Source organism: Spermophilus citellus, assembly GCF_964194105.1.
Source record: "Spermophilus citellus genome assembly, chromosome: 12".
In the NCBI taxonomy this organism is placed as follows: domain Eukaryota; kingdom Metazoa; phylum Chordata; class Mammalia; order Rodentia; family Sciuridae; genus Spermophilus; species Spermophilus citellus.
In genome coordinates, this window is record NC_138198.1 from 118,361,425 (window position 1) to 118,388,016 (window position 26,592).

The window sequence follows — 26,592 nt, forward strand, 5'->3', positions numbered from 1 at the left end:
GTCTTTTTTTGTAACTCAGTGTGATTCATTTGAGCTTCATCTGTACTGTGGGTGTTTGTGTTTTGTTCTTTTTTGAGGCTGAGTAGTGCTTCACCACATGGTGCAATGTGGTTTCTTCATGGTTTTTCCTCTTGGTGGGCACCCAGTGTGTGGCTCTTATGTTTAGAGTTCTACTGATGTTCTTTTAAAAGACTTATAGTGGGCATACTTTCAATTGTCTTAGAGAAGTACTTTGGAGGAATTTCTAGATCTTAGGGTAAATACATATCAAACCTTGTAGGAGAGTTCTGGTTGCTCCACACCCCTGTCAGTTTGGGTTGGTCACTGTGCCACTGGCTTATTCTCATGGGTGTGATGTTATGTGTCCCTGTGGTTTTAGTTCAAGTACTCTTCATGACTAATGGCATTGAGCACTCTGTGTGCTTATTGGCCATCTACGTGTTCTTCAGTGAATTTCCTGTACAAGATATTTGCCTATTTCTGTATCTGTAACTTTTTGAGTTGCATTTTTTTTGGTGAATACTCTGCACACAAATACCATTTTTTAAGTCTGCATTGTGAATATCTTCTTCCAGTCTATGACTTGTTTACTTCTTAAAAAAATTTTTTTAGATGTTGATGGACCTTTATTTTATTCATTTATTTATATGCAGTGCTGAGAATTGAACCCAGTGCCTCGAACATGCTAGACAAGTGCTCTACCACTGAGCCACAACCCCAGCCCCTTGTTTACTTCTTAATAGTGTTTATTGATGAACTTTGCAGCCTATTTTTATGTGCTTAGTTCTCTCTCAGTTTATCTTTTAGTAGGGAATTCCTCTTGACTTGCCTGAGAAAAATTTCCAAGTGTAAAGACAAGGTAGGGAGGTCCACGTGAGACTGGAAGCATCCACCCCTCAGGGACATAGAAAGGTTCCTAATTGATAAAGGGCTCTCTCTCTCTCTCCATTCTGGAAAATATAACAATGACATTGTTGATTATTTTTCTTGGATATGTGCCTTACACATTTTCTTTCTTTTTTTTTTCCACATATAGTTCTTTGTCAAAGGCTTGTCTGACTGAATGGAAAGTGCTCTAGGTATTTAAAAAATTATTAGTTTTATATCATATGACTTACTTTAAAAGAATTGCCTTATGCATGGGAAAGTAAAAGTTGAAGTGTTTCATTGAGAAAGTCCTGTTTTTAATTTAATTTAATTTAATTTTTTTTTATGTCTTGCCAGTAAATGATGAAACTTTTGCAAAAAATGGAGGTGGGTTGTGGAGATCACATTCCAAGGATCTTGAGTCCTGAGAGCTGTTGACTTTGCAAGCCACAGCAAAATACCCTTGAAAGTGTCGTTCTCACTTTAAATTACTAATAAAGTGTGGCTCCAGCCCACAACACCTGTGGAGCCCTCCTGGACCCATGGGGACGAAAGCCAATAGAGAACTGCTTTCCCTGTGTTCCCCCTGGGTGGAAAACAAGGTTCCTTGGAAGGTCTGAGGGACCAGGTGCCAGTGCCTAACTTAAGCACAATCATGGCAGTAGCCTTCCTTCCTTCCCTGTTCCACCTCTTTCTCTCCTACTTCTATTCCATATGATCATGTTCCAAATACATGACCTGAATCTAAGACTCTGTCTATGGCTCTTCTTCCAAGGAATCCAGGTTAGGACCTTAGGGGAGGAGGAGTGAATGGGAGGGTAAACAGAGGCAAGAGTGCTGGGAAGAAGTAGGTGCCTCTCCAATAGGGACAACAGGGACAGGATCTTGACCAAGGACATAAAGAGTCTCTTTAATCAGCCTGATACTTAACGTAGTAAGAAAGTTAAGAAATTTATGTCTCTTCTTATGGGATTTCAGGAAAGATGAGAACAAAATCAGGAGGTAGAGGATCAGTTTTCAGCAGAGGATGCGAACCTTCCCAACCCCGGATGCCCCAGTGGGATTGGGGGATGGGCTCATGTCAGAAAATACTTCCTCTCAATACAAAGAGGGACTGGAAGGTGGTGAGTCACCTTCAGTTCCATGTGGTTGTACAATTATTTTTATGAGAACCTGGGGGCTCAGTGGGTCTTAGTACCATAATTTTAGAGCAAAGTTTCTGGTTCTTGTGTTTTGTAGAATGGTTGAGTTTTGACTGAGGGCAGACACATTGCATGCTGAGAAAGAAGAGAAAACTCTGTGCCATATGGACTTTGTCTCATCACAAATAGTGCAGTCGGCCCTCACAGCTTAAGGCTGGAGGTGGTGTCCTTCTGGGTCAGCTGGATTGTGGACAGACTGGCCAGGGGAAATGGGGCTTTACTTTTGATGCTGTTTCTGCCTCTTGCACGTCCCAAAGAGTTCTCATCTGCAGCTCTCACCCCACCCCTCATGGATAGTTTTTCTCCCCCAATTCTGCAATCTCAGCCTGTGGGTAGTAGAGGCTTGTTCTACCTGCCAAGGTTTTAAATGGAAACCACCGAATAACTCCGGGTGAACACACTCTTGTGTTCTTTTTAATGGGGCAGGATTTGTCTGCTGGGGGGTGGCCGAAGTGCCACATGAAAACATATATATGCTCCCAGGAGATCTTGGGATCAACGTGCCTCAGGCTGGGAAGCATCTGTCACAACTGAATCCTTCCTGTTGAGTAGCTTTGTGTCATGTACAGGGACACTGGCAATCCCTGGAATTCTGAGTATGGCATTGCCAACGTGATGTGCTGATGTGGTTCTCTTTAGAAAGAGCATATTTTTCTTGCATCAGGGCTGGGTTCGTCAATATTTCCCTATTAGTAAAGCAGAAAGAGGGTTAGAACTTCCAGCTTCTCCAGAGAGCCAAGCCATCCCTCACAGTGGCTCTCAGGCCCTTTACAAGCACTTCCTGTTAGGGCTGGGCTTTGTGCCCAGCAGGTGGGGAGTTGAGTCACTAAGGACACAAATGGAAAGGGAGGGGCCAAAAAGTGAAGGCTTGCATTTCCTTGAGGGACACAGCTCCAGTCCAGCCTGCCAAGCTATCCACTTCACCATCAGAAAGCAGCAAAGGTAAGGAGAAGTATTTCTGTCTTTTATCCTGGTTGAGCTTATTGTCAAAGGGGAACCAAGAAAAGCAATGTAAGGCCCTTTGACATGTGAGCCAAATGAGGGGGAAGCTTATATTTTAATAAGTGTGGCTTTTGTTGATTCCTTTATGAATCCATGAACACATTGGAATATCATTGATAATGTGCATTTAAAAATTTTTGAGGCGGGCTCACTTGATTTCAAATCTCTGATTTGTTGAGTAAAATGAAAATCCGTGGATATTTTCTAGTTAATAATAATCCTTATTTGAAACAGAGCTAGTCATGCATAGCTGTGTGTCCTGTAGGATGAAGCCTCTCTTGGTTCCTTGAAGGATCTCATCTCCACTCAGTTGGCCTTATTAATCACCATGTGTTAGAAAGAATTTCTTTATTTTGCTTGTTCTGTGTTTTTTTTTCTTATGGCTATAAAATTTGTCTGTTAATATGTGTATTTTTGCACATGGGCATAAAAGTCTGAGGATTTATGTTTATGTGATGTGGTGTGCATTTGGAAATTTCTATTATTTCTAAGACTGAGCAAAATTTTAGAAAGTTTAAAGGACATAGAGTGAGAGAAAAGGATTTGCTCTGACTTCTGGACACTAAAAAAGCTGTCATAAGAGTCCTGTGAATGGCTGCCTTCTGGGTTTTATGAGGCTGATGTCTTAGGAACATTTGCAGATGTTTCTCCCCTAGAACTAACCTAGACCCTCTGTCCCCAGCAGTCCTTCAGTGTCAGTATCACCTGGTGAGATAGGTTCCTTCCTCACATTTCCTGGAGAGCTGTGTCTCTTTTGGAAACCTCCTTGTAACCCAGAAAGTCTCCAGCACCTGCCTTTCCCTAACTCTCTCCCATAGCAGCTCCCTGAGGTCACGTTCCATTTGCTTGGCAGAGAATTTTCTTACCCCCAGAAGCAGACAAAAAGGTGCAAAGGAGTTTTCTATAATTCATTCCATGTCTGGGGATTCAAGTTGAAGCTCACCAACTTTTAGGACACTCCCAGGTTTCTCTCCCCACCTGAGTGGGACCTTCTCAGGGGTCCATTCAACTCTGATAAAACTCCATGTGCCTTGGGACTTCTGTTAAACTGTGGGGTTCCTCTTCCATGAAACTGACTAGGTAATACAGATCAGTCTAGAAGCTGTGGAATATTCAGAATGTTGATTTCTCTAACTGACATGGATTTGGGGGTGAATGTGAGAACACTGATAATTTCTTGGGAATATTTTCCCTGCCCTCAGGGAATGGTCAGTCCTGTGAGGAAGACCAATGTGTTCAATGAACCCAAATCTGCATGGTACATGTGAAGACAATAAGTCTAATGCATAAGCTCAGTGGAATATAAGGCTGACACTGGGACTCTGTGTAAAAAATTTCTGCTGCTAAAAAGGTAGAATTTTGCAAAATGAAGAGGAACCAGAGGCGCCCTCTGTGCTACACTGATAACAGTTAAAACGCCATCTTGCCAATAAGCCTGCTAAGTACCAAAGTTCACAGACTGATTCTAGTTATATATTTCCAATGATTTTTTAGAAAAACTTGAACCTAAAATCTTCCCTTTTTTGTGCTGTGAGCTGAACTCTTGAAGATTCGTAAGATCTGTGAAGTAAGGAAAAATAATAATATATTCATTAACTATAAAGTTAGCCTATTAATGCTCTAAGTCTTACACAAAATTTCTTCATTTTTCTGGCAAGACACTATCATTGATAGAAAGAAATAGTAAACAGTGCAATAAAATCATCATTTTATCTCAAAGAACAACTTATCTTACTAGCATATGGCAGCACGTGGGAGAAACATAGATTTGAGAACAGATGGAACCCTCTTGGGATCCTCACTCTTTGACTGACCGCAATGACCCCTGCAAGCCCTTGCTGTCTTCTCTGCAGAACTGCAGAAACATGGCCCACCCCACAAGACTTAAGACTCCGAATGGTACACGTGTAGTACTTGGGCCATTGCAAACTGAGTGATTCAGTCGTTTCCTTTACAAAGAAATTCTTGAATAGGCGTGTACATGGGTGTGTATGAGGATGTTCATCACAGCACTCTTTGTGATGGTGTAAAGCAAGAGTCCATTTAGGTGTCTGTGCCTGGGAGTGGACAGACAGAAATGGGCAGGAAGCACAGGAAGGCCGCAGTCAGCAGTCACAGAGTATGTTCCCAGAGTCACATGGATGCATCTTAAAACATAGGACTAAGTGAGAAACCATTTCACAGAAGCTCATTTATGAGAATTAAAAGGGAATAAATTAAGAAAATTGCTATTTTGTAAGAACACATATAATAAAAGGATATGATTTAAACAAAAGCAATGTCTATGGGGTGGAAGGGAAGGAGAATGAGGTAGGCCCAAGGCAATAATCTAAAGAGAGAATGGCCTTTGTAGTTCAATGATGGCTTGTGACGGGAGAGAGGAGTGAGATTACTAGAGCCTTCTGCACTTGCAGTTATAAAAAAGATAGACAGCAGACAGACAGACTAATAAAAGTGCTGGACATACCCTAGTATGTGTACGTCCAGCAGTGTAGTAGTGTATTTCAAAGTCTAGTACTATATTCCAAAGCCTTTTCTTAGGTAATAACAGGGCTTCGATGACATGTGTGGACAAGCTCTTTTACAGTAATGCTATGACATAAATTTAAGAAAAATAAGTGTACATTTACTTGTATATTTGAACTTGCCTTCAAGAACAAGATTCTACTAGCTAACTCCATTCACTGTGATGCAGAATATAGTATGAAGAGTGTCCAGCTTCGACAGTCTTCATTATTGGGTGAACATTCATTACCAAAATCACTAAACAAAGTCAAGGACAGTGATATCATTATGCACATCACAGAGAACTATATTGAAATTAATTTGAATGACAGAATCCTGCTAAAAGAATAGAATTGCATTTTAGTGAAATAAGACTAGCAAAGTCCTCTATTATACCTTAAAAACAAAACAAAAACAAAACCCCAAAACATCAAGAGCAAAGAAAAGTATAATCCAGGTTTGGAGTAGAATAACCGCTGGGCCCTATTATACTCTGCTTGGTAGTCTGACAACTGGAATGTGCAATATCCGCTCCTTAATGATAATTTTAGGGCAACCGGTTTTGATTACAGGGATGTGCGAGCATCATTTCTACCTTACACATGCCATGGGTCGTTATTTTGGAAGTCCAAAAGTGACACACTGTTTTTGGGGCTCACTCTGTCTGACATAAATTTAAGAGAGCCCCTGCTCTCTTCCCCCTCCCCAGGTCTGACGGCTGGGATCTGTTAGCTGTGTTTGACAATCAGGGCACTGCAGCACTGTTTTGGTAAGAAGCATGCCACAAATACCTGAATCAGTGACAAGTTCACATTCCAGAGAACACACCTCCTGTGAGCTCAGCTCAGATTTGCACTGACCCAAGACAAGTTAGTACCTAGAATAGACATGCACAGGTGGGGACCAACACGGGTCATTTGTCATAATGTCCAAGGGAATGTAGGCCTAGACTCAGGTTCTATAAAAGAAGGCAAAGCTGTAACCTAGAAGGTCAAAGGTAAAAGAGTGAGATATTTTCAGGTTCCTGGGAGACTAAATGAGAAAATATGTAGCTGACCAGGAAAGCATGAATGTGGGGGAGGGCTCATTGGCCTTAGTGAAAGGTGCCTAAAGAAATTCCTAAGGTGAGTTGGGATGCTTCAGCTGCCAGTGCCAAGACACCCAACTAAAATGGTTTATTTAAAAACAAGGAAAAGCTTTCATGTGACGTCACAAGAAGTCCCATGTTTGGGCAGGGCCCAGGTTGCTCATCATCCTGGATGATGTGTCATTGAGGACTCAAGGTTTTTCCATCTTTTCTCTCTGAGATGCTGGGCATCCTCTTGGCTGGCTATCTCATGGTAGCAAAACAGCTGCTATAATAGTAGTTGCATGTACATGACATGACTCTGAGAAGAGGGCAAAAGCTGGTGTCCTCCTGTGGGTCTCCTCTTATCGGAGAGAAGGCTTTCCCAGAAACTCTCCAGCAACTGTTGCAATAGTTTTTATTGGCAAAAAATTACAGCCTTTCTGAGTCCTAAACCAGTCACTGACCTGAGAGACAGATGTCTCAGTCGGGTTAGGCCAACCAAGGCTTGCTCCTGGGGGCTGAGGAGGGTGTAGCCTTCTCTGAAGGTGTGACCTTACAGAATCTGAAGGAAAGCAGTGGGAGGGGATGGCTGAAGAGTGGGCAATCCACATTTTTTTTAAAGCTGTCTAGGGAAGAATTCAAGGTATTTAGAAAGAAGAGATACCCATCCAACGAAGGGAGCATGGGAGAGAATTCCAGTGGTGGCCTGCAGAGCCATCTGAGGGTGGGAGGTGGGGAGACCACTGAGAAGAGAACCCCAGGAAGTCATTCAGAAGGTCAGAGAGGAAGGGGAGGGGAGGGAGCATCCTGGACTGAACTTCTGGTCTGAACTTCTGCCTAGCTGCATGGGGGCCGCCACACCATGAGTTGTCTGGTCTCTCCTAAATGGGGCTTGCTGAGCGCCCAAGGACTCGTCCTGCCTGCCTCCTGCCACCGTTTTGACTTCTCGATTCATGTTTTTGTAACATAGCATTTTCTTGGGTGTCTGAGTCTCTGTTCATGCCTTTCCTTCTGTGGAGAGCTCTTTTCTGACACGCACACACCTGGGTGAGTCTGATTTCATTCTTCAAGAGGCAGCGGGAACCTCGCCTGCTCCAGGTCTGTCCTACCTCTCAGATTCTCTGTGCCCCTGCCTCCTGCTCCCTCAGCATCACTGCGTAGCATCACATTGACTGACTGAAATCCCCTCCTGTGCTTCTTTCACAAGTGCTTATCCTGTGGCTGCTCTGTGGCCAGCGTTGGTCCAGGTGCTGGAAGAAAGCATAAGGGCAGGGCTGGGGCTGGGGCTCAGGGGCAGGGTGCTTGCCTAGCATGTGTGAGGCACTGGGCTCCATCCTCAGCACCGCTTAAAAGTAAACAAATAAAGGCATTCTGTCCATTTACAGCTACAAAAGAAAAAAAAAAGAATAAGGGCAAAACCTAGCTCTTGCTCTAATAAAGGTGACACCCTGGAGGAAGTGGGTCCAACAATAAATACATACAGTCAGTCCAGTGACATATGACATGTGCCAGAAGAAAATGAACATTGGGGCTCTGGTGGAGAGATGGTGGCTGCCTTCTCAAACTGAATGAATGATCAGGGATTCTTATTAATGAGAACATGTCACCCAGAAGGAATGGAAGGAGGTGACATGGCTCATGCAGGGTGAACAGGTGGGAGAGTGGTAGGGGATGAGGTCTGGGAGGGAGCTGGGGCCAGCCTGGAGAGCCTTGCTTACCATGGTAACGATTTTGGTTTCTTCCCTGAGAGGAGGGAAAACACAGGGCTTTTGAGTAGGGGAGAGCATCTTTTAAAAATATCACTCTAGTTTCTGTAGAACATACCATGGAGAGGGTAAAGAGTGACATAGGCAGCTGGGTGACTATTTCAGGACTCCAGGAGAGAGTGGAAGGTACCTTTGACCAGCTGGAAGTTTGCTGGGGCCATGGTGAGCCAATCAGCTGGAAGTTTGCTGGGGCCCCTTGGGCTGTGGCTCTCAACAAGTGACTCCAAGCTCTTTAGCCGGAACAAACAGAGAAGTGAAGGTGCTATTTACCAGAGGAGAGGCTGGGGAGGGGGTGTTCATTTCCACACCTTAGCTTTGAGAGACCTATTAGCCACAGAGCGGAGAGTTTGAGTGTGTGGCTGGCTGGATGGTCTGGAATTCAGGGGCAGCGTAAATACAGGGGCTCAGAGCATATCAACCTCATGCAAGGCCCCGGGGCTGGATGAGGTCAACTTGGATCTGAGCGTGAATGCAGGAGAGGCCCAAGATCTGAAGCCTGATCCATCATGCATGGAGGTTGAACGTGGAAGGAGGTCCTACAGAAGACAGAGGAGGCGGGGTGGGACCAGGAGAGAGGGTCAGCTGAAAGTCAGGGTCAGGAAGCACCAGGCTCCTGAACAACAAGACTTTTGGGGACAGAAATGATTCTTTTTTTTTTTTTTTTTTGAGAGAGAGAATTTTAATATTTATTTTTTTTAGTTATCGGCCGACACAACATCTTTGTTTGTGTGTGGTGCTGAGGATCAAACCCAGGCTGCATGCTTGCCAGGCAAGCGCACTACTGCTTGAGCCACATCCCCAGCTCCCAGAAATGATTCTTGATCACTGTTATTTCTGTAACTCCCTACAATTAGCTCCATTAGTCTTGGTGTAGTGAATAGAATAAACTCTTCCTTCCCAGCATGCTCGGTTCCTAAGGTAACAAATTTACCACCAGGTCATCTTTTCTATCTCAGCATTCCTCTTCATTCCTCAATTGCCACTAACATGGTTGTGAGCCCAGGATCGGGGCTCTGATCACCTTCCTATGGTGTGGCCCACTTTACAGTGTTGCCGCACTTTCCTGGAGGAGTACAGGGAGTGAGGTCCACCAGGGAAATAAAAACGTATGACTATCTCACAACGAATCCCACTATTATGTGCAACTATAATGGACCAGTGAAAATACGTGCAGAGAATTTTGCCTAACACTACATTATTATCAGATTATTTGTGTAAGCATGACTGAGACGGAGGCATTCCCCTCCTATGAGGCTGCAAAATTGTCAGTCTAGTGGGACAATATCTTGTTTGGCTGAGTTTGTTTAGTTAAAGAATTTTTCTGCACGAATTCCAGGCTGAGGTGTTTCCTAAAGCGTGGAAATCAAGCACAAAAGAATCCAATTCCCCATGCTCTTTTGCTCCAGAACAATTATAGATCATTTTTTTTTTTTTTTTTTTGGTAAGAGTGAAAAGACTTATTCAAGTGTGAAGAATAGAAACAGAACTCTTGCAGGGACAAGTGGGGGCCATGGAGGGATTGCCCTACAGTTCATTCTTCCATGTTCAGAAGAGATGGTGAGATAGTGTTGAACTGTTGGCTGGAGGATAGTAGATCTATTCATTGGAATCTAAAACGAAGTGAATTCCTCCTTCTAGCATTTGCTACTTTTTCAGAGGCAGTGACAGGATGTATATGTTTTCCTGAAGCCATGAGATCAGACGCCTACATTCATGACATGTATAACCTGAACTCCGGGTATCATCAAGTGATGTTCTGAGATTGTTTTCTCCTTCCTGTTCTCAGGCAGAGCTTGGTGTCAGAATGGGCTCCCTCAGCACAGCAAACGTTGAATTTTGTCTTGATGTGTTCAAGGAGCTGAGCAGTAACAACGTAGGAGACAATGTCTTCTTTTCTCCACTGAGTCTGCTCTCTGCGCTAAGCATGCTTCTCCTTGGTGCCAGAGGGAACAGCGGAGACCAAATAGAAAAGGTAAGGAATGCGTGGGCAGTTTCCCCTGAGCCTCGCACTGTCCACGTGTCCCCTGCCTCCCTGTCTGCTCTGCTCCACCATATGACTTCTATCTTTATGCAGAGAGAACTGCCAAAACACACTTGGGCAGATCATGTTCTTAAAAAGGGAAAATAGCTTATGTAACAGGATACACTGTCATGCAAATAGTGTGATCCATGCATCAGATGGTCTCTTCCTTATTGTCAGGGGTGCGTTTAGTCAGCTTTGTGTCACCATGACCAAAATACCTGACAAGAACAGCTTAGAGGAGGACACGTTTATTGTGGGCTTGAGGTTTCAGAGTTTCAGTCCATAATTAGCTGACTCCAGCTCTGGGCCTGAGGTGGGGTAGAAGATCACTGTAGAAGAGCTCAGCACAGGGAAGTGGCTCAGCTCAGGGCAGCCAGGAAGCAGAGAGAGAAGGAGGCACCAGCTACAAAATAGAAACCCCAAAGGCACGCCCCCAGTGACCTGCTTCCTCTAGTCACACCCTACCTGCCTACAGTTACCTCCCAGGTCAGCAGTCCCTTCTAATTATTAATCCACCAAATGGATTAATCCACTGATATAGGTTACACTCTCATTTCGCCTCTGAATATTCCTGCCTGGCTTAACCCGTGAGCTTTTGGGGGAAACCTCATATCCCAACACAAGTGGTGTCACAAATAAGTCTCTGTGGTTTACTCTAGGAATTCTGACTTTCCGTGATTTAAGTGTGATAGAGAACATATGTACTTTTCTTATAGAGGAAGACATACTTTTCTTATAGAAGTTTGAACAATTTGGTGAAACTTACTGCATTTTAGAAATTAGTACGTTTTTAAAAATATTCGTTACTACATTTCTTCATCACAACTCCACGTAGCAGTTGGGCAGTGTTATCCCCATTTTACAGACAGGGAAACAGACTTGGAGGAATGGTGACTTTTTAGGTTTCATAGGCTAATAATGGTGATTTCCATATATATATATATATATATATATATATATATATATATAATTTCTGTAAAGCACCTAGAGAAGAATGTCACTTAATAGCTCTTAAGACACTTGCCTGTCTTACTCTTGTCCTCTTATCTTACTGTTGTCTGTGCTGGGAAAACGCAAGGCTTTGCCTCGCCCCAGAAGGGCACCATCCTAGTTAAATGAGCCAAGAAGAATAGGAGAGGGAAGACAAGAAGAGTGCCTAAGAGCTCAGTCCCTGGAGCCTCATGGACAGTGGTCTGGAGCAATGCCTTGACCTTTTGGCCTCAGTTTCCCTAGTATAAAATGGGGACAGTAGAATCTACTCATAAAGTTGTTGGGAGGGTTAAATAACATATGTAAAGACGACCCAGGACTTCAGATGAGACATGGCATCCTTAAAATCTGGCTGTCACTATCAGTCTTGCTCTGAAGTGAAAGAACAAATACAGCTCTCAACTTTTGTGGACTCTTTTACTTTTGATACTGACTGATCCCTTTTTCCTTTTCCAGGTGCTTCACTACAATCATATTGCAGAATTCTTGAAGTCAGAGTTCAGGGACTCAGCTGAGGTATGATGACGTCATTGCTGAGCTGTCAACTGCAGCTTCACATCAGAGCCCCAGAGAGTCTAGTCCAGGGCTGGAGAGCAGCACTGTCTCCTTGGTCCCTCCTTCACTGTTTCTGATAACCTCTGAAGCCTATTTAACACAAAGATAATGACAGTGATGACATTACTGTTATTAGTAATAATACCGTTATTACTAATGATATTAGTAATAACACCATCATTACTAATGATATTAGTAATATTAGTCAAAGCCTCTCACACACTTCTGTTCTGTGCTTCTTGTTGAGTCTGCCAGCCTTATCTATGCAGGGTTAGAATTTTAGGAAATTGAGAAAGGACCCTGATGCTTTGCCATGTAACTACAGACTGGGCCTGAGGTTGTCCCGCCCACATGCTTTGGGACAATGGTCCTTAGTTCTTTCTAATAGGAGCATCCGTTTTGACATCAAAATTATATAGGAGTCCCACATGAAAGTAGTTATTTGGTACTGCTTGAGAATTTACATAAATGCACATAGATTCACTGAAAACTTGCTTCAAATTACCTGACTTATTATCAGGAGACCAAAGCCATGGCTTGGGACTCATTGCTTCAGGGAATATAGGCCTCAACCCTGCAGGTCAGTGAGTTCTTAGCCACCTTTCAAATCATCAAAGCTGTAAGCTTATCAGAATTCCACCACTGAGGGACAAATGAGGGTGTTGGAACTGTCCAGTAAAGGACCAAAGTGTCTCATTACAAAGCACATAGAAAACTGAGACCACAAAAAGAGTGTGGCAGAGAAAAAAAATTGAGTCTATAAGTTTAAGGGCAGTCACAAAACTTGGATTATGTCTCTGAACATATCACTAAGATCTCTTTATTCATGGAAACTCCAACTTTTGAATTAAACCATTAGAGCCTAGTGCATACAATTCTCCACACAGTCTGCAAACAAAGTCACAACTTAGTGAGACTATGGCGCTAAAGGAGACTTAAACAAAACAAAACAAACAACAAAAAAACACAACACTTTAAACCTTGTATTCCTTGCCCTGTTCATCAGAGGCAGACACCTTGCTCTCCAGGTACTGTTTCCATGTTATTTATGACACTCGAATGGCAAGAAATCCAGCCACTTGACAAATCACTCTGTTTATTTCTATCAGTGCAGTCAAGCGGGAAGGCTGCATTCCGAGTTTGGACAGCTCCTCTCTCAAATCAACCAGTCGGGCACTAACTACACCCTCAGCATTGCCAACCGACTCTATGGGACAAAGGCAATGGAATTCCATAAGGTGAGCCCATTTGGCACCTTCTGAATTTCATACAATGAAATCTATAAGGGATTATTTTTAAAAAAAGGCATGTGGCATTTAATTTTAAGAGATTGAATTTGAGCTGACCTAGGGTTACAGAGACACGATTTTATCAAAACTCTCATTAGAGTTGTGAAACATCAAATAAAAATTCTTTACCACAGAAAAATCTCTAAAGCTGTCCAAGAACCAAGGTAAGAGATGAAGCACAAACCAGCATGGCTCCAGAATGCCAGCATAGAGCAGGTTTTGGAGTGGGGAGTCAGTTAAGGGAAGGCTAGTGTCTATGCAGAGGCTGTATCCTTGGACAGTATGTTACAGGTGAACAAAATAGTGAATGCCTTTAGATATTGTTCATGACATTTTACATAAGTTTTTAAAATGTCATTTGTCTACTTTAGATATTATTAATTTTATATAGGATGATTTGTGAAGAAATTCATACACACACACACGCATGCACACATGCATGCACGCACCCTGTGGGAAGCCTTCTGGTAGACCTCAGACAAGGAAGTCATGTGACCACTCTGGTTATTATATGACAGCAATCACATAATCACTACTGTTTCTTCACTTTGAAGCAATAAGTGGAGGGATGGTGTGAGATGCAATGTCATTTTTGTTTTGAGTGTTTTCAAACCAAGAAAGCTGATGATATGACAGAAGCAACAACAAAACATTTCTGAACATATTTTGGGGGAAAGGTTTTGGATTTTTTAAAAGTGTATTTGTTTTATTAAAAGTAAGTACCAGGACTGGGGTTGTGGCTTAGTGGTAGAGCACTCTCCTAGCATGTATGAGGTTCTGGGTTTGATCCTCAGCACCACATAAAAATATATAAATAAAATATAGATATTGTATCCAACTACAACTTAAAAAAACATTTTAAAAAAGTAAGTACCAGCCAGGTATAGTGGCACAGGCCTGTACTCTCAGCTATCTGGAAGCCTGAGGCAGGAGGATTGAAAGTTTGGGGCCAGCCTGGGCAACTTAGTGAGATCCTGTTTCAAAACAAACAAATAAGTAAGTAAATAAATAAGGGTCGAGGATATAACTTAGTAGAAGAGTGCCCCTGAGTTTCAATCCCCAGTACCACCCAAAATAAGTAAATAATAAAATAAAAAGAAGCACATATGGATTTTGCTTTCTATCAAACTCGTATCCACGAGCTGCCTTCATCTCTGTTGGGACTTTTGAATGTGTTTGTTTTCTTTGTCCTTTTTTCCTGTCATTCGGCTGTACTTTCTTTTTTAGCAATATTTAAGCTGTTCTGAGAAACTGTACCAAGCCAGCCTACAGACTGTTGATTTTGAACAGTCCACAGAAGAAACGAGAAACACCATTAATGCTTGGGTTGAAAATAAAACTAATGGTAAGGACGAGTCACTTATGTGTCCACAGACTTTATCTGTGCTGTGTTGATAAACTTCCTGGGTCAACGTGCTAACAGGGAGGCTGAGTGGGTCCAGGATTGGAGAGATAGATCAGCAACGAAGCACCAGGGCCATGTTCAAAGGACTCCTGATAATCATCTGCCCCATGGCTCTGAGAATGAGAGTGAATGTCATCTCCACTTTAGAGAAATGTTTTAAATTCTGCAGTTTATTTATTTAAAATCAATATTTAAATATTTATTTAAAATCAATTCTCCCTTTTGCAATTTAAAAACCCCTACCTATTGTTAAATATTACTTTAAATTTAAAGTGGCACATTACATATTTCATGCAAAGATTTGTTCATTTCTTCTATTTAAAATATTTAAATATTGAAACCAGCCTTCTGGGTAGCTGAGATTACAGGCCTGTGCCATCACACCTGGCTTATACCAGAGATTGATTAATATCTAAATAATTAAATATTATTAACTAAATAATAATAATTATTTAATTAAATACTATTTTTATTAACTAAAATAATTAAATAAATTAACTAACTAAATATTAGCTAAGGAAAGACTTAAGGATACACAAAGGTAGTAAGAATATATAACGCACCCTTGCTCACTATCCCTCAACTGACCGCTGATCACCAGTGAGCAGCCTTGCTGTTCTGTACTGTCATCCTGTTCCCTCCACTTCTTTCATATGATTTTGGAGTAAATCCCAGAAGTCACTATTTTTTCTATACTTATATTGTTTTTTTCTCTAAAAAATGTAGACTTTAATATGACTACAACACTATTATCAAATCTGCAAAACTGAAAATAATCGTTTAATATTGATATTTGGTGAGTTTTCATATTTCCCCAATTGCTTTTTTTTTTGTCTGAATCAGGATCCAAGCAACATTTACACATTGCAGTTGGTCATTATGTCCCCTAAATACTGATTTTTTAAAAAATATACATACTTGATAAAGGCTGAGAAAAGAGGATCTCGAGTTTGAGACCAGCCTTAGCAACTTAATGAGGCCCTTGGCAACTCAATGAGGCATCAGCAACTTACTGAGACACTGTCTGAAAATAAAAAATGCAATGGGTTGGAAATATGACTCAGTGGTAAAGTGACCCTGGGTTAAATCCCCAGTACCAAAAAATCAAAAACCAAACAACAAAAATTCTCCCACACAGTTATAGAGAAGTAAACTACTGTATGTATGCTGTTTGATAAATTCTTACAAGGTGAACACACCCATTGCCACACCAGGTCAGGAAAATAAAACATTAGCTACTAGGAAGGGCACCTCCAAGAACACTGCAGGTCCCCTCCCAAAAGCTAACCCCACTTCCTCCTGGTGTTGACTTCTCCCATTTCTATTACAAAGAAGTTCTGCCTGTTTTTACAGTTCATGCAGTTGGGACCAAAAATATGTGTTTAGCTGTTTTAGTCAATATTTAGCTTGTGGTTCTATGCTGCATGCCTTATTAATATTCATCAATGTGTATTTCATCCTCTGAATATCCCAAGTATATTTATTCATTTTACTGTTAATGAACATTTGGGATATTTTTAGTTTGAGCAATTATAATTATAGTTATATTAGCAATTATAAGTAGCACCCCTAAATGAATTTTGGTATATATCTTTTTGTATGCATACGTATGCAGTGTGGTTGGGTACACACCTTGAAATGAAATTGCTATTTGTGAGGTAAGCACACACTTGATTTTAGTTAGTGCCAAGCATTTTTATTAATTTAGTTGCATCAATTTACTTGCGTAAGCAATAAATGGGAATTTTATTTGTTACTGGTCCATGCCCAAACTTAGCATTATTAGTCATATTAATTTTAACCACTCTATTTATTTTTATATTAATTTGTATTTCTCTTATGAATTATATGGTCAAACACTTTTTCATTTGCTTTGCATTTTCTTTTGTGAAGTGCTACTATATTATGTAAAGATGATTTGTCTACTTTTTTTTCTTATAAAATTTTAAGAGTTCCTTACACATACAGAATACGTATGTTGTGAATGACTTCCAGCATTCTGTACCTGTCTTTCCTAACGATGCTTTAGATGAATGGAATTCCTAATTTCAAAGGAATAAAATGTATCAATCTTTTCCTTTACAATTGGTGCCCCTGGGTTCTGTTAAAGAAATCTTTGCTTACTCCTATTTCATGAAAATATTTTCATATTACAACTTCCAGATGCTTTATGGTAGTTTAACTAGATTTAAGGTTCATTTAAAAAATCATTGCCCTCCACATGGACATCTAATTAGCATAGCACTATTTGTTAAGAAGAAAATTCTTTCCTGATTACACTACAATGTAAGCTTCATCACAAAGTAGAGGCCCATGTGAGTTTGCTCCTGGTCTCCATTCTGTTCCATTTGTCCATGTGCTTATTCTCATGACCATGCCATGATTGTGGCAGCTCCGTAATGAGTCCTCAGGGCTGGACGGGGAAGTTCTCCGGCCCTGCAGGTCCTCTTCTAGGGTTGCCTCTGCTAAACTCTATCCTTTGCATTTCCATTTGCATTTTAAAATTAGCTTGTCATCTTTTATCCTCTATACCACTTGGAATTTTAATAGAAATCACTTTGAATCTATAGAGTTGGGGAGAAAAGATATCTTTTTTCAGCCTCCAACCTATGACCATGACACTTACCTCTACGTATCTAAGTTCTTTTAAATTTCTTTCAGTAACATTTTGCATTTCTCTATCTTGCAATCTTGTGCCTCCTTTGATAAATTGCTTATAAATATTTGAGAAGTTTGTTGAACTTTAGCTCAGGTCAATTATTATTTGAAGTGTTATTCTTTTAATAAGAAGTTATATTTAGATACTATAATCTGGGTATGAGTGTTCATTGCTCATGATTTGGTAAGACTTTCTAAGTGAACATAACTAAGGAGTATTTACTTTTTTATAAAAATGAAACATTATCTCTTACATGTGTTATTTATTATAATTCAGATTCATGGGATTTTTACTTTAAATAAATCCCCCCTTGTATACCCATTTCTCTTATCTCATGTTAAAAATACCATTTTATAAAGTCACTAATATTTTTGCACACTCTCTTCATTCCACAATACACACAGTTTCCAAATGACAGTGCTAATCAAAACAAACAAAAAGCAATGGCCTAAGATAAAAAAAATTCAGTTCTTTTTGTCCTTGAGTTTAATCCCCCTAAAGGTGTGTAGTGGAATTACCTGTTGAAATAATCCTCTGTGTGGTTATGCCATTGACTCATGATACTATTAGTTCCTGAAGTTTTGAAAGTTAGGCAATCCCTGATGTGAGAAGAAATTGAATCTGAATCATAAATTAAAATTAGGTTCAAATGAAACCAGATTAATTAAAATAAATTAAAATTAGGATCAAATGACACCAGATTAATTAAAATAAATTAAAATTAGGATCAAATGACACCAGATTACTGTTAGAGCTAAATTTACTTGTGGAGAGCATGTCAGCAACATAAAATTCTTCTCTGAGCATAGGGCCATGCTTTCCAACATATGTGTATCCCATTTCATCTCTTAATAGTGAAGAGCTCTCAACAATACCTTCTTTGTTGATGGACTCACAGATCTTATTCACCTTTTGTTATAGGTGATCAGATTAAAATATGTATCTATCCAGTTTTTCTTATTAAGTTAGAAAATGTTTATACATTTTTCGATTTTTTAATTTACTTAGCACATAGTGCAAAATGTGTTTTATCTCATGTACCCACTCTGATCTGCTGATAGTGGCTGCTCAGGAACCCTGAATTGAGAAAGAACCTGAGCAAAAGTCTATAATTGAAATGCTAACTTCAGGACAGTAGGGGTATTTTTCTGTTTAGTTTAATGTCATAGTCTTGGTTTGGTTTTAGTGTATAGAACAGTGCTTGGCACATGAAAATCAGTTAAAACTTGTTTAGAATGAAGTGGATAAGGTTCTCTGCCATGGGTATATGCATTAGGGAGCTAAATGTGGATTTATTTAGAATATTATTGCTATCATGCATTCATATGTTTGTTTATCCAGTTATTCAGAAATACATTTTGAGCATTTCAGTTTAGATAGTTTTATCATATGCTAGTTATTGTGTTAGGCCCAGAAGTTTAATGCAAATTAAAGTCTTTGTCACTTGGATTCTTAGGTTCTTAGATATATCTATGTTTCCTACTGTATGATAGATTGTATTCCAGAAAGTTTTCATAGATTGCAATGCACTGAAATTCCCCAAGATGGCTTCACGTTCAATTTTGATCAGTATATTTCCAAAGCAAGCAATTCCTCATATCTTTTTATAAGTTCTCGATTTTCAAATATGCATTTATTTCAAATGCTGTTATATACTTGTGATATACTAATTCTAGTACATTGTAAGAATGAGTGATTCTTTTTTAAATACTTAGCTGTTTGCATGTAGTGAGGTTTTGGTAAATATAAAGGATGCTAAATAGTAAAAACAAGCCACAATACATTATTAAAGAATTTTCTGAGTAAGCAGTAATATATAATAATGCATTGGGTATAACTAGATGCAGGAAAAACTGACCCATCACTGAGGTACTAGCTACTCCCTGGACACTATCTTTTGATTAGAAATAGCAAAACCTTCAGTATTCATTAAAATAAACTTCCTTTGACAGGAGTCTATGGCCAGATGAAAAAGTTCTGCTGCTATCTCATGTGTACAATAAGCTTAAGTAATAGATGCACATTTCTTGTAACTATTCAACTTTATTATCAGCAAGTTCAAATCCAAATACAATTATCTTTTTTTCTTTCGCTACAAGGAAAAATTAAAAACCTCTTTGGAAAGGGCTCAATTGACCCTTCCTCTGTAATGGTCCTGGTGAGCGCCATCTATTTCAAAGGACAATGGCAAAATAAATTTCAGGAAAGAGAGACTGTTAAAACTCCCTTTCAGCTAAGTGAGGTAAGTGTTTCATTTTCAGACTGATGGCAAATTTTGGAGAATGTGATAATCATTTAAGGACAACTGAGAAAGATTTAGTGAACATACTGGGCCAAGTTTCTGTCACTGCTTTTTCTATAAACTTTTATGTTTTCCTTGTTAAGTGACAATACCTTTCTCTGGAGTACCTAACAAGTGTTTAGACACTGAGAGTCTCTGGAATGGAAGACACCTATTAATTTCCTAATATTTTATTTGGGCATTCTTTGAACATACCGAGATTACTTTCTCTAACAGCACAATAAAATTACCTGTGCTGTTTTTCTTCTAGAGAATCCTTCTAACTGGATTAAAAAAGAAATTGACATTATGATTTCATTTTCCCAGATTAGTAGAAACTGGGTTGATTTTCAGTAGACTCGAGTCATCTATGGGCATTAGAACTACTCATCTCTAACTATGACTTATTTTAAAATAAAAATAATCAAATAAACTGTGCACATAAAAGTAATAAAAGGATATACCTGGTGTTTACATGCCAATCCTGCCTTTGAAGTGTTAATGTAGATATATTCATGATACATAAGGAAAGCAGCATACATACATACCTATTCACATATGTAACTGTACTTTCTAGTTACAGTCTTTTCTTTTAATAGGATAAAAGTGTCATTGTGGAAATGATGTATCAAACTGGAACATTTAAGTTGGCCTCCATCAAGAAGCCACAGATGCAGGTCCTTGAACTGCCCTATGCCGGCAACAAACTGAGCATGATCATCCTGCTTCCAGTGGGTACAACTAACCTAGAACAGGTAACACACAAGAGCACCTGCCTGCAGCTAGAGCAAGAGCGCCCCCACATACACCCTCCTGCACTCACTCTGTATCCCATGATGCTTTACAGCCAGTCACTGATTCATGATCTGGGCTCAGCCCCATCACCCCAGGAGCTTTGACAGGAAGGGTGCAATGACCTTAATCCTCGGGTAGGACAAGCTATTCTTAAGTAAAAAGGTACATGGGGCAGAGTGACACACTGTACAAATACACACACATATGAATCTTTTGACACTTGGGAGACGTGATGTTTTCAGTCCACAGAAATCCAAGAAATCCAATTAAGCTGTCTTACTACCGGGGAAATTACTACAGTATTTCTTTTTTTTTTTTTTTTTTTAAAGAGAGAGTGAGAGAGGAGAGAGAGAGAGAATTTTTAATATTTATTTTTTTTTTAGTTCTCAGCGGACACAACATCTTTGTTTGAATGTGGTGCTGAGGATCGAACCCGGGCCGCACGCATGCCAGGCGAGCGCGCTACTGCTTGAGCCACATCCCCAGCCCACTACAGTATTTCTAATTCAATTATAGGATCCTGTTTTTAACATTCCTTGTTTTGTGGGGAAATGAGTGCTATCACCTTAAAGAAGAGGTCATGGTGGTGGTAGGAGTTTGGGTCCAACCCTTGTCCCCACAGGTGCCCTGTACAGGGGGGCCTTGGAGTGACCACATCTCCTCCCCCAATCTGACTGGGACAGTTCCTTTGGAAGACAGTTGAAGCTTTGGGGGCCTGAAGAAGCTCATGGTCAGTCAGTGAGTGTGGGCTTGAGGTAAAAGCAGTGTGGCCCAGGTGGGGACAGAGGGCAGGGAGGGTTCCCGAAACACATGGGCTGGGGTGAGTGCTTTCAGTTTGAGAAGTGAGACATGAGACAGGCACGAGTCCACAGGGGACAGTCATGAGACAAACACAAATGTGGCTCTGGGAACAGGTGGACCTACAGGTGTGGCCAATTCAGAAAGAAACAGAATCCAGGGCCTGTGGTCAGCCGGGATGGAAGATATTTGGAGGAATATAGCAGTTTGGAAGCAGTTTAGATTCTGCAGAAAGTCCTGTGGGAGTAGAAAGGGTCTAAATTAGAATAGGGAGCTCAGAGAAGGTTTCTGGAGGATAATCTCAGGGTGGGCCTTGCCAGATGAGCAGAAGATGAACAGACAAGGACCCAGCATGCTCCAGGCAGAGCAGAGAACATGAGCAAATGCCTTAGAAGTGTGAGGGTTTGCCAGGCTGGGTGTTGTACACCTGTAATCCCAGTGCCTCAGGAGGCTGAAGTAGGAGGATCACAAGTTCAAAGCCAGCCTCAGCAACTTAACAAGGCCCGAAGTAACTTTTTGAGACCCTTTCTCAAAATAAAAATATATAAAAAGGGGCTGGGGATGAGGCTTAGTGTTTAATTGCTTCTGGGTTCAATCCCCAGTACCCCCTATTGCCCACCCCACCCGAGAAAAAAGTGTGAGGGTTTTTGTCATGAGATCATGGTAACTTGGATTAAGGCAGAAAAAGAAAAAGTAAAGGGATACTTCAGGATAAAAACTACCTGTACTTTATGAAAGATTTTATATGATTAGGGCAGGAAGTGATGAAAATGCTTTGAACTCTTGACTAGGAAAATGGGATGTGACACTTTGGTAGCTCGGCCCTGAAGGAGAGCTGGCTAGAGGGTCTCAAGTGCCCAAGGGGAGACATTCCAAGGGTCAACAGAAAGTGATGAAACTGGATAGAGAATGAGAAGTCAAGGTTGCTGAGTCTTCTTCTGGAAGCCTGAGCAGATGTGGAAGGTGAAGTGGTTGGTAGTCTCATGAAGGGTGTCAGGTTAGCACCTGAGTTCAGTTTCAGGAGCAGCCCAACAAAAAATGAGGGACAGGAGGAGATGAAAGCTGTCCCTGTGGAACAAGAACAAAGGGACCTGGCATCTTAAAAGCTAAATGAAAACCAAGTTCCTAATGAAGGGTGTGATCAACTACTTCCCATATGCAGACTGAAAAGAAGTGGTTGAACTCATCCAGGAAGCAGACACACAGGGACTTCAGGAACAACCCAGAGAGAACTCTAGGTGAAGCCTAATGCCCAGGGGATCGAGGGTGCACACAGGAAACTGCAGGATGAAATACAGACCGGAGGTAGACCAAAGGGAAGTGAGGTTAAACGCAAGACTGTTTCCAGAGAGGCAGCACATGAGCATGCTCTCCAGGTAGAGAAGAAAGCAATGAAATCGAACCATTCCTATTGAGAATTTATTTTTTAAAAATGTATTTAATGGAAAGCCTGCGTGTTTGGCTCAGGTGGGCTCATCTGTGCTTTTTCTCTCAGATAGAAAAGGAGCTGAATGGCAGGACGTTCCAGGAGTGGACCAGCTCTGCTAACATGATGGAAAGAGACGTGGAAGTTCACATCCCCCGATTCAAGCTCGAAATCAAGTATGAGCTGAACTCCCTGCTCAAATCCCTAGGGATGACCGACATCTTCAACCAGGCCAAAGCTGATCTCTCTGGGATGTCACCAGAGAGACACCTCTACTTATCCAAAGTCATCCACAAGTCCTACGTGGATGTCAACGAAGAGGGCACGGAGGCAGCGGCAGCCTCTGGGGAAAGCATTGCTGTGAAAAGACTCCCCATCCGAGATCAGTTTGTGGCAAATCGTCCCTTCCTGTTCTTCATAAAGGAAGTTTGTACCAATATGATTCTCTTCGGGGGCAAGCTTGCCTCTCCATAAATAGAGGGGCTGGATGAGGCTCAGGGACACAGAGGAGGTGTCGGGGCAAACAGGTGACTGCATCTGCACCTCACATTCCTCTGTGCCTCAGTTTGCTGTTCTGTAAAATAGGTCTAGGATCTTTTCTAGCTCATTCCTGAGTTGGCGAAACTAAGGCTGTGGTCACCATGGAAGAAAAAACATTTACACAAAAGTTTTCTGGCTTTTTTTTTAATTGTTGTTGTTTTTGAATCTTTGGAGCCTTGTGTGAGTACTACCCAGGTGACATGATCAGTCAATGAGAAAACAGTTAAAGGCTTAGATTCTCTTGACTTGTGTATACTGGTAAGATTGTGAATAAGTGACTGCTCTGCCTTTAGAAAAATAGTTTAAGGGCTTCTACTTTGGATGGATTTTTAAATGTTATAATTTTCCTTGCTGTTTAAAGATAACATTGTAAGTTTCAGTTCAGAATTCTGTATTGACCATAATAAATGCATGAAATGCCTTAAGCTCTTTGAAGACTTACAAACAGCAATTAAATAACTTATAAAGGGAGATTGTGAATAAGGCCAACTCTAAGTTAGTGAATATTTTATTGGAATTTTTGGCCAGATCACTGTTAGGTACCAAATTGGGTGACATAGTTCTTCCTTTGAAAAAGTCATCCCATGAGTAAGAATTCAGAAGAGCAAAATACAGATACCAATCAGGTAGTTTGACTTTGGAGAAAGCCTCCACATTTTGTGCCCAAGATAACATGGAGCAAGGATCAGATGATAACAGCTGAAATACACTCACAGGGTTTAATGTGGAACGGGGGGAGACAAGAAACACTAGTGACCCATGTAGAAAAGATGACACTGGATTCTTGGCATCTGCTTTTCACCTTAAACATCCTGAAGGGACAGTGATGAAGTCTGACAGGGAATGCTGAGTCCTTCTGGGCGGTACCTGGCACGTGCTGGGCAGGAGTGCAGAGGTACCACCTGCACCAGTGCTGGGGTTGGGATCTCACTTGTCCCCAAAGCCCCTGTGTTTCAGGTCTGGTCCTTGGCTGCTGGTGCTGGAAGGAAGTTAGGTCAGTGGGGTGTACCTTGAAGGGGGTCCTGGGACTCCAGCTCCTTCCTCCTTCTCTCTCTGCCTCCTGGCCACTGTGAGGTAGGTAGCTTCCTCCACTGTGTGCTCCTCCCCACCATGATTGTCTGTCCCACAGGCCCAAAGCAATAGGGCCCAGCAATCATGGACTGAAACCTCTGAAACCATGAGCCAAAAGAAATGTTTCCTCCCTTTAAGTTGATTTTCTCAGGCATTTTGATATAGCAACAGAAAGCTGACTAATGCAACCAGTTGTCCTGCAAGTAATGAGGACAGAGCTATGTGATACTCAGTTTTCTCCAACAGTTAAAGAGACTCAGTGTGGTCCACCAAAGGGTGGGAAATTCATATAGAGAATTCTTCTGAGGTAATTTATGGAGAGACCTTCAAAGGTACTGATGTGGATACTAGTGATGAGAATAGGACTTGGAGAGATTGTGGCTTGAGAGCTGAGGTGAGAGGGAGCTGGAGGACTTCTGAGACAGGAGTTTGTAAGGAGACTTTGGATTTAGGATCCCCCAGAAAAACACCACCAATATGATATATTCTGGAGAATTTTGAGTTAATATAGGGACCATACAAACTCTTGCCAATGTATATATCTCCACATCAGTATCTCTTTACACACACACACACACACACACACTTTCCCATCCCTGATATACATATCCATAGAGACTTAAGGAAAGTGGTTCGTGCAGTCTTGTACCTGGAGTCTGAAGCCAGACAGGAGGCAGAAGTGCCTCTTCCTCAGGGAACTTCCATCTCTTTTCCTTTAAGGCCTTCAACTGATGGCATGGGGTTTCCAGACCTGGGCGGGCCGGGGGGGGGTAATCTGCTTTACTCAAAGTGCACTGTTTTCAATGTTCATCTCATTTAGAAAATGCCTTCAGACCAACGTCCTGATGAGTTTGAACACATACCTGGGAACTGGGGCCTGGGCAAGTCCACGCATAAAATTGACCCTCAGTGCTGAGGAGGAGATGAATGCAAACTGTTTTCACTCTTTGTAAGAGCTAACAGAAATGTGCCTTTAGCAGTGTAAACTATATGAAAACCTAGCAGGCTCATGAAATTTAATCACAAAAGCAGCCATGTTTTTGTCTTCCATTACCCCTATAAAAACTGCCTTGTGGGAGAGCACTCCGGAGCCAGCAGGGAACTCCTGTGGGTCTCATGATTTTCTGGTCAAACTTGAACTCCAGCAATTCTGGTTGCTTCAAGTCACAGCCACCCATCATTAATTTAAAATATTTAGGCCTAGGTATTAGTCCGAACTCTTACTATTACAGGAGTGGGTGCAACATCATCGACCTCACCCAGGGAATTGTTAGAAGTGCAGCATCTGGTCCACCCCAAACCTGTGTCTTAACAAGACCCCCAGGTGAACAGTGTACACACTGCACTGTGAGAAGCCCTGAACCCTCCTGCCAACCTGATTTAATAGTGCATCTCATCCCTCCTCCCAGCAGGGAAGTGCCAGGAGAAGTCTGGGATCTGTGAGTCAGGGTGACCTCCTCTCCTTCTACCTCTCTCACCCGCCTGCTTTCTTCTCTCTTCTCTCTCCCTCTCTCCCACTTTGGTGCTAGGAGTTGAACCCAGGTTCTCTGCATGTAAACATGCATTCTCCTAAGGAGGGGTCAGGAGAGATGCTACACGATGGGACAGTTCTGATTTTCAAGCTGAGTCACACTCTTGCCAGGAGCAGCTGTGGTGGGTTCTCTGGACTGAGGCCACTCTTTTCCCTCTGGGAGACACCTCTTTTCTGTTAATTAGCAGCAGCCCCTCCCCACAAAGTGACAAATCCCTCTACCCTACTAATTAAGTTCCCTTGCCTTTTTCAACAGGGTTCTTTTCTCCTATTTAAGCTTTATTGAATTTTTTGGGGGGATTACTGGTTAAAAATTTCTAACAGATTTGTAGAATGTCCAGTCATTATTTCTTCAAATACACACACACACACACACACACACACACACACACACACACACACACACATATATATAATATATATATATATATATATATATATATATATATATATATATATATAAAATTTTTTTTCTTTAAATATTTTACCAGCAACAGAGCCTGATCCTGCTGAAGTGTGGTTTGGGGGCTTTGTTAGGTGGAATTAGATTAGCTCTTCCTTGAGGGTAGGGGTCAGCACCTGTAGTTTAGGGGCTGAGTCTAGCCTATCATCTAGTTTTGCATGCCCAGTGGGCACCACTGGAGAGAGACAGGGCTGTGAGCCACTGACACCCAGCCAGGGTTCCCCCTGCTCAGTTCTCTCTATTCCTGCACCTGCTTCCCTCAAGAACTCGCTGTGCAGTGGAGTCTTTGTAGAGTCAGGGCCTCACCTGAGACAGCCAGGACCCTCAAGAAGAGAGAAGATCTGTGGGTTTCTGG

The 26,592-nt window shown here is 41.4% G+C and overlaps 1 protein-coding gene across 1 annotated transcript; it reads left to right on the plus strand.

Moving 5' to 3' along the window:
* Nucleotides 1-2,981: 2,981 nt before the first annotated feature.
* SERPINB11 (serpin family B member 11) lies at nucleotides 2,982-23,435 on the plus strand. Its single transcript, XM_081262634.1, has 8 exons — nucleotides 2,982-3,011; nucleotides 10,198-10,383; nucleotides 11,881-11,940; nucleotides 13,089-13,217; nucleotides 14,496-14,613; nucleotides 19,432-19,574; nucleotides 20,213-20,368; nucleotides 22,702-23,435. Exons 2-8 carry the CDS (start codon nucleotides 10,216-10,218, stop codon nucleotides 23,104-23,106), a joined length of 1,179 nt encoding a protein of 392 aa, XP_081118760.1. The 5' UTR covers nucleotides 2,982-3,011; nucleotides 10,198-10,215; the 3' UTR covers nucleotides 23,107-23,435.
* The last annotated feature ends 3,157 nt before the right edge of the window (nucleotides 23,436-26,592 follow it).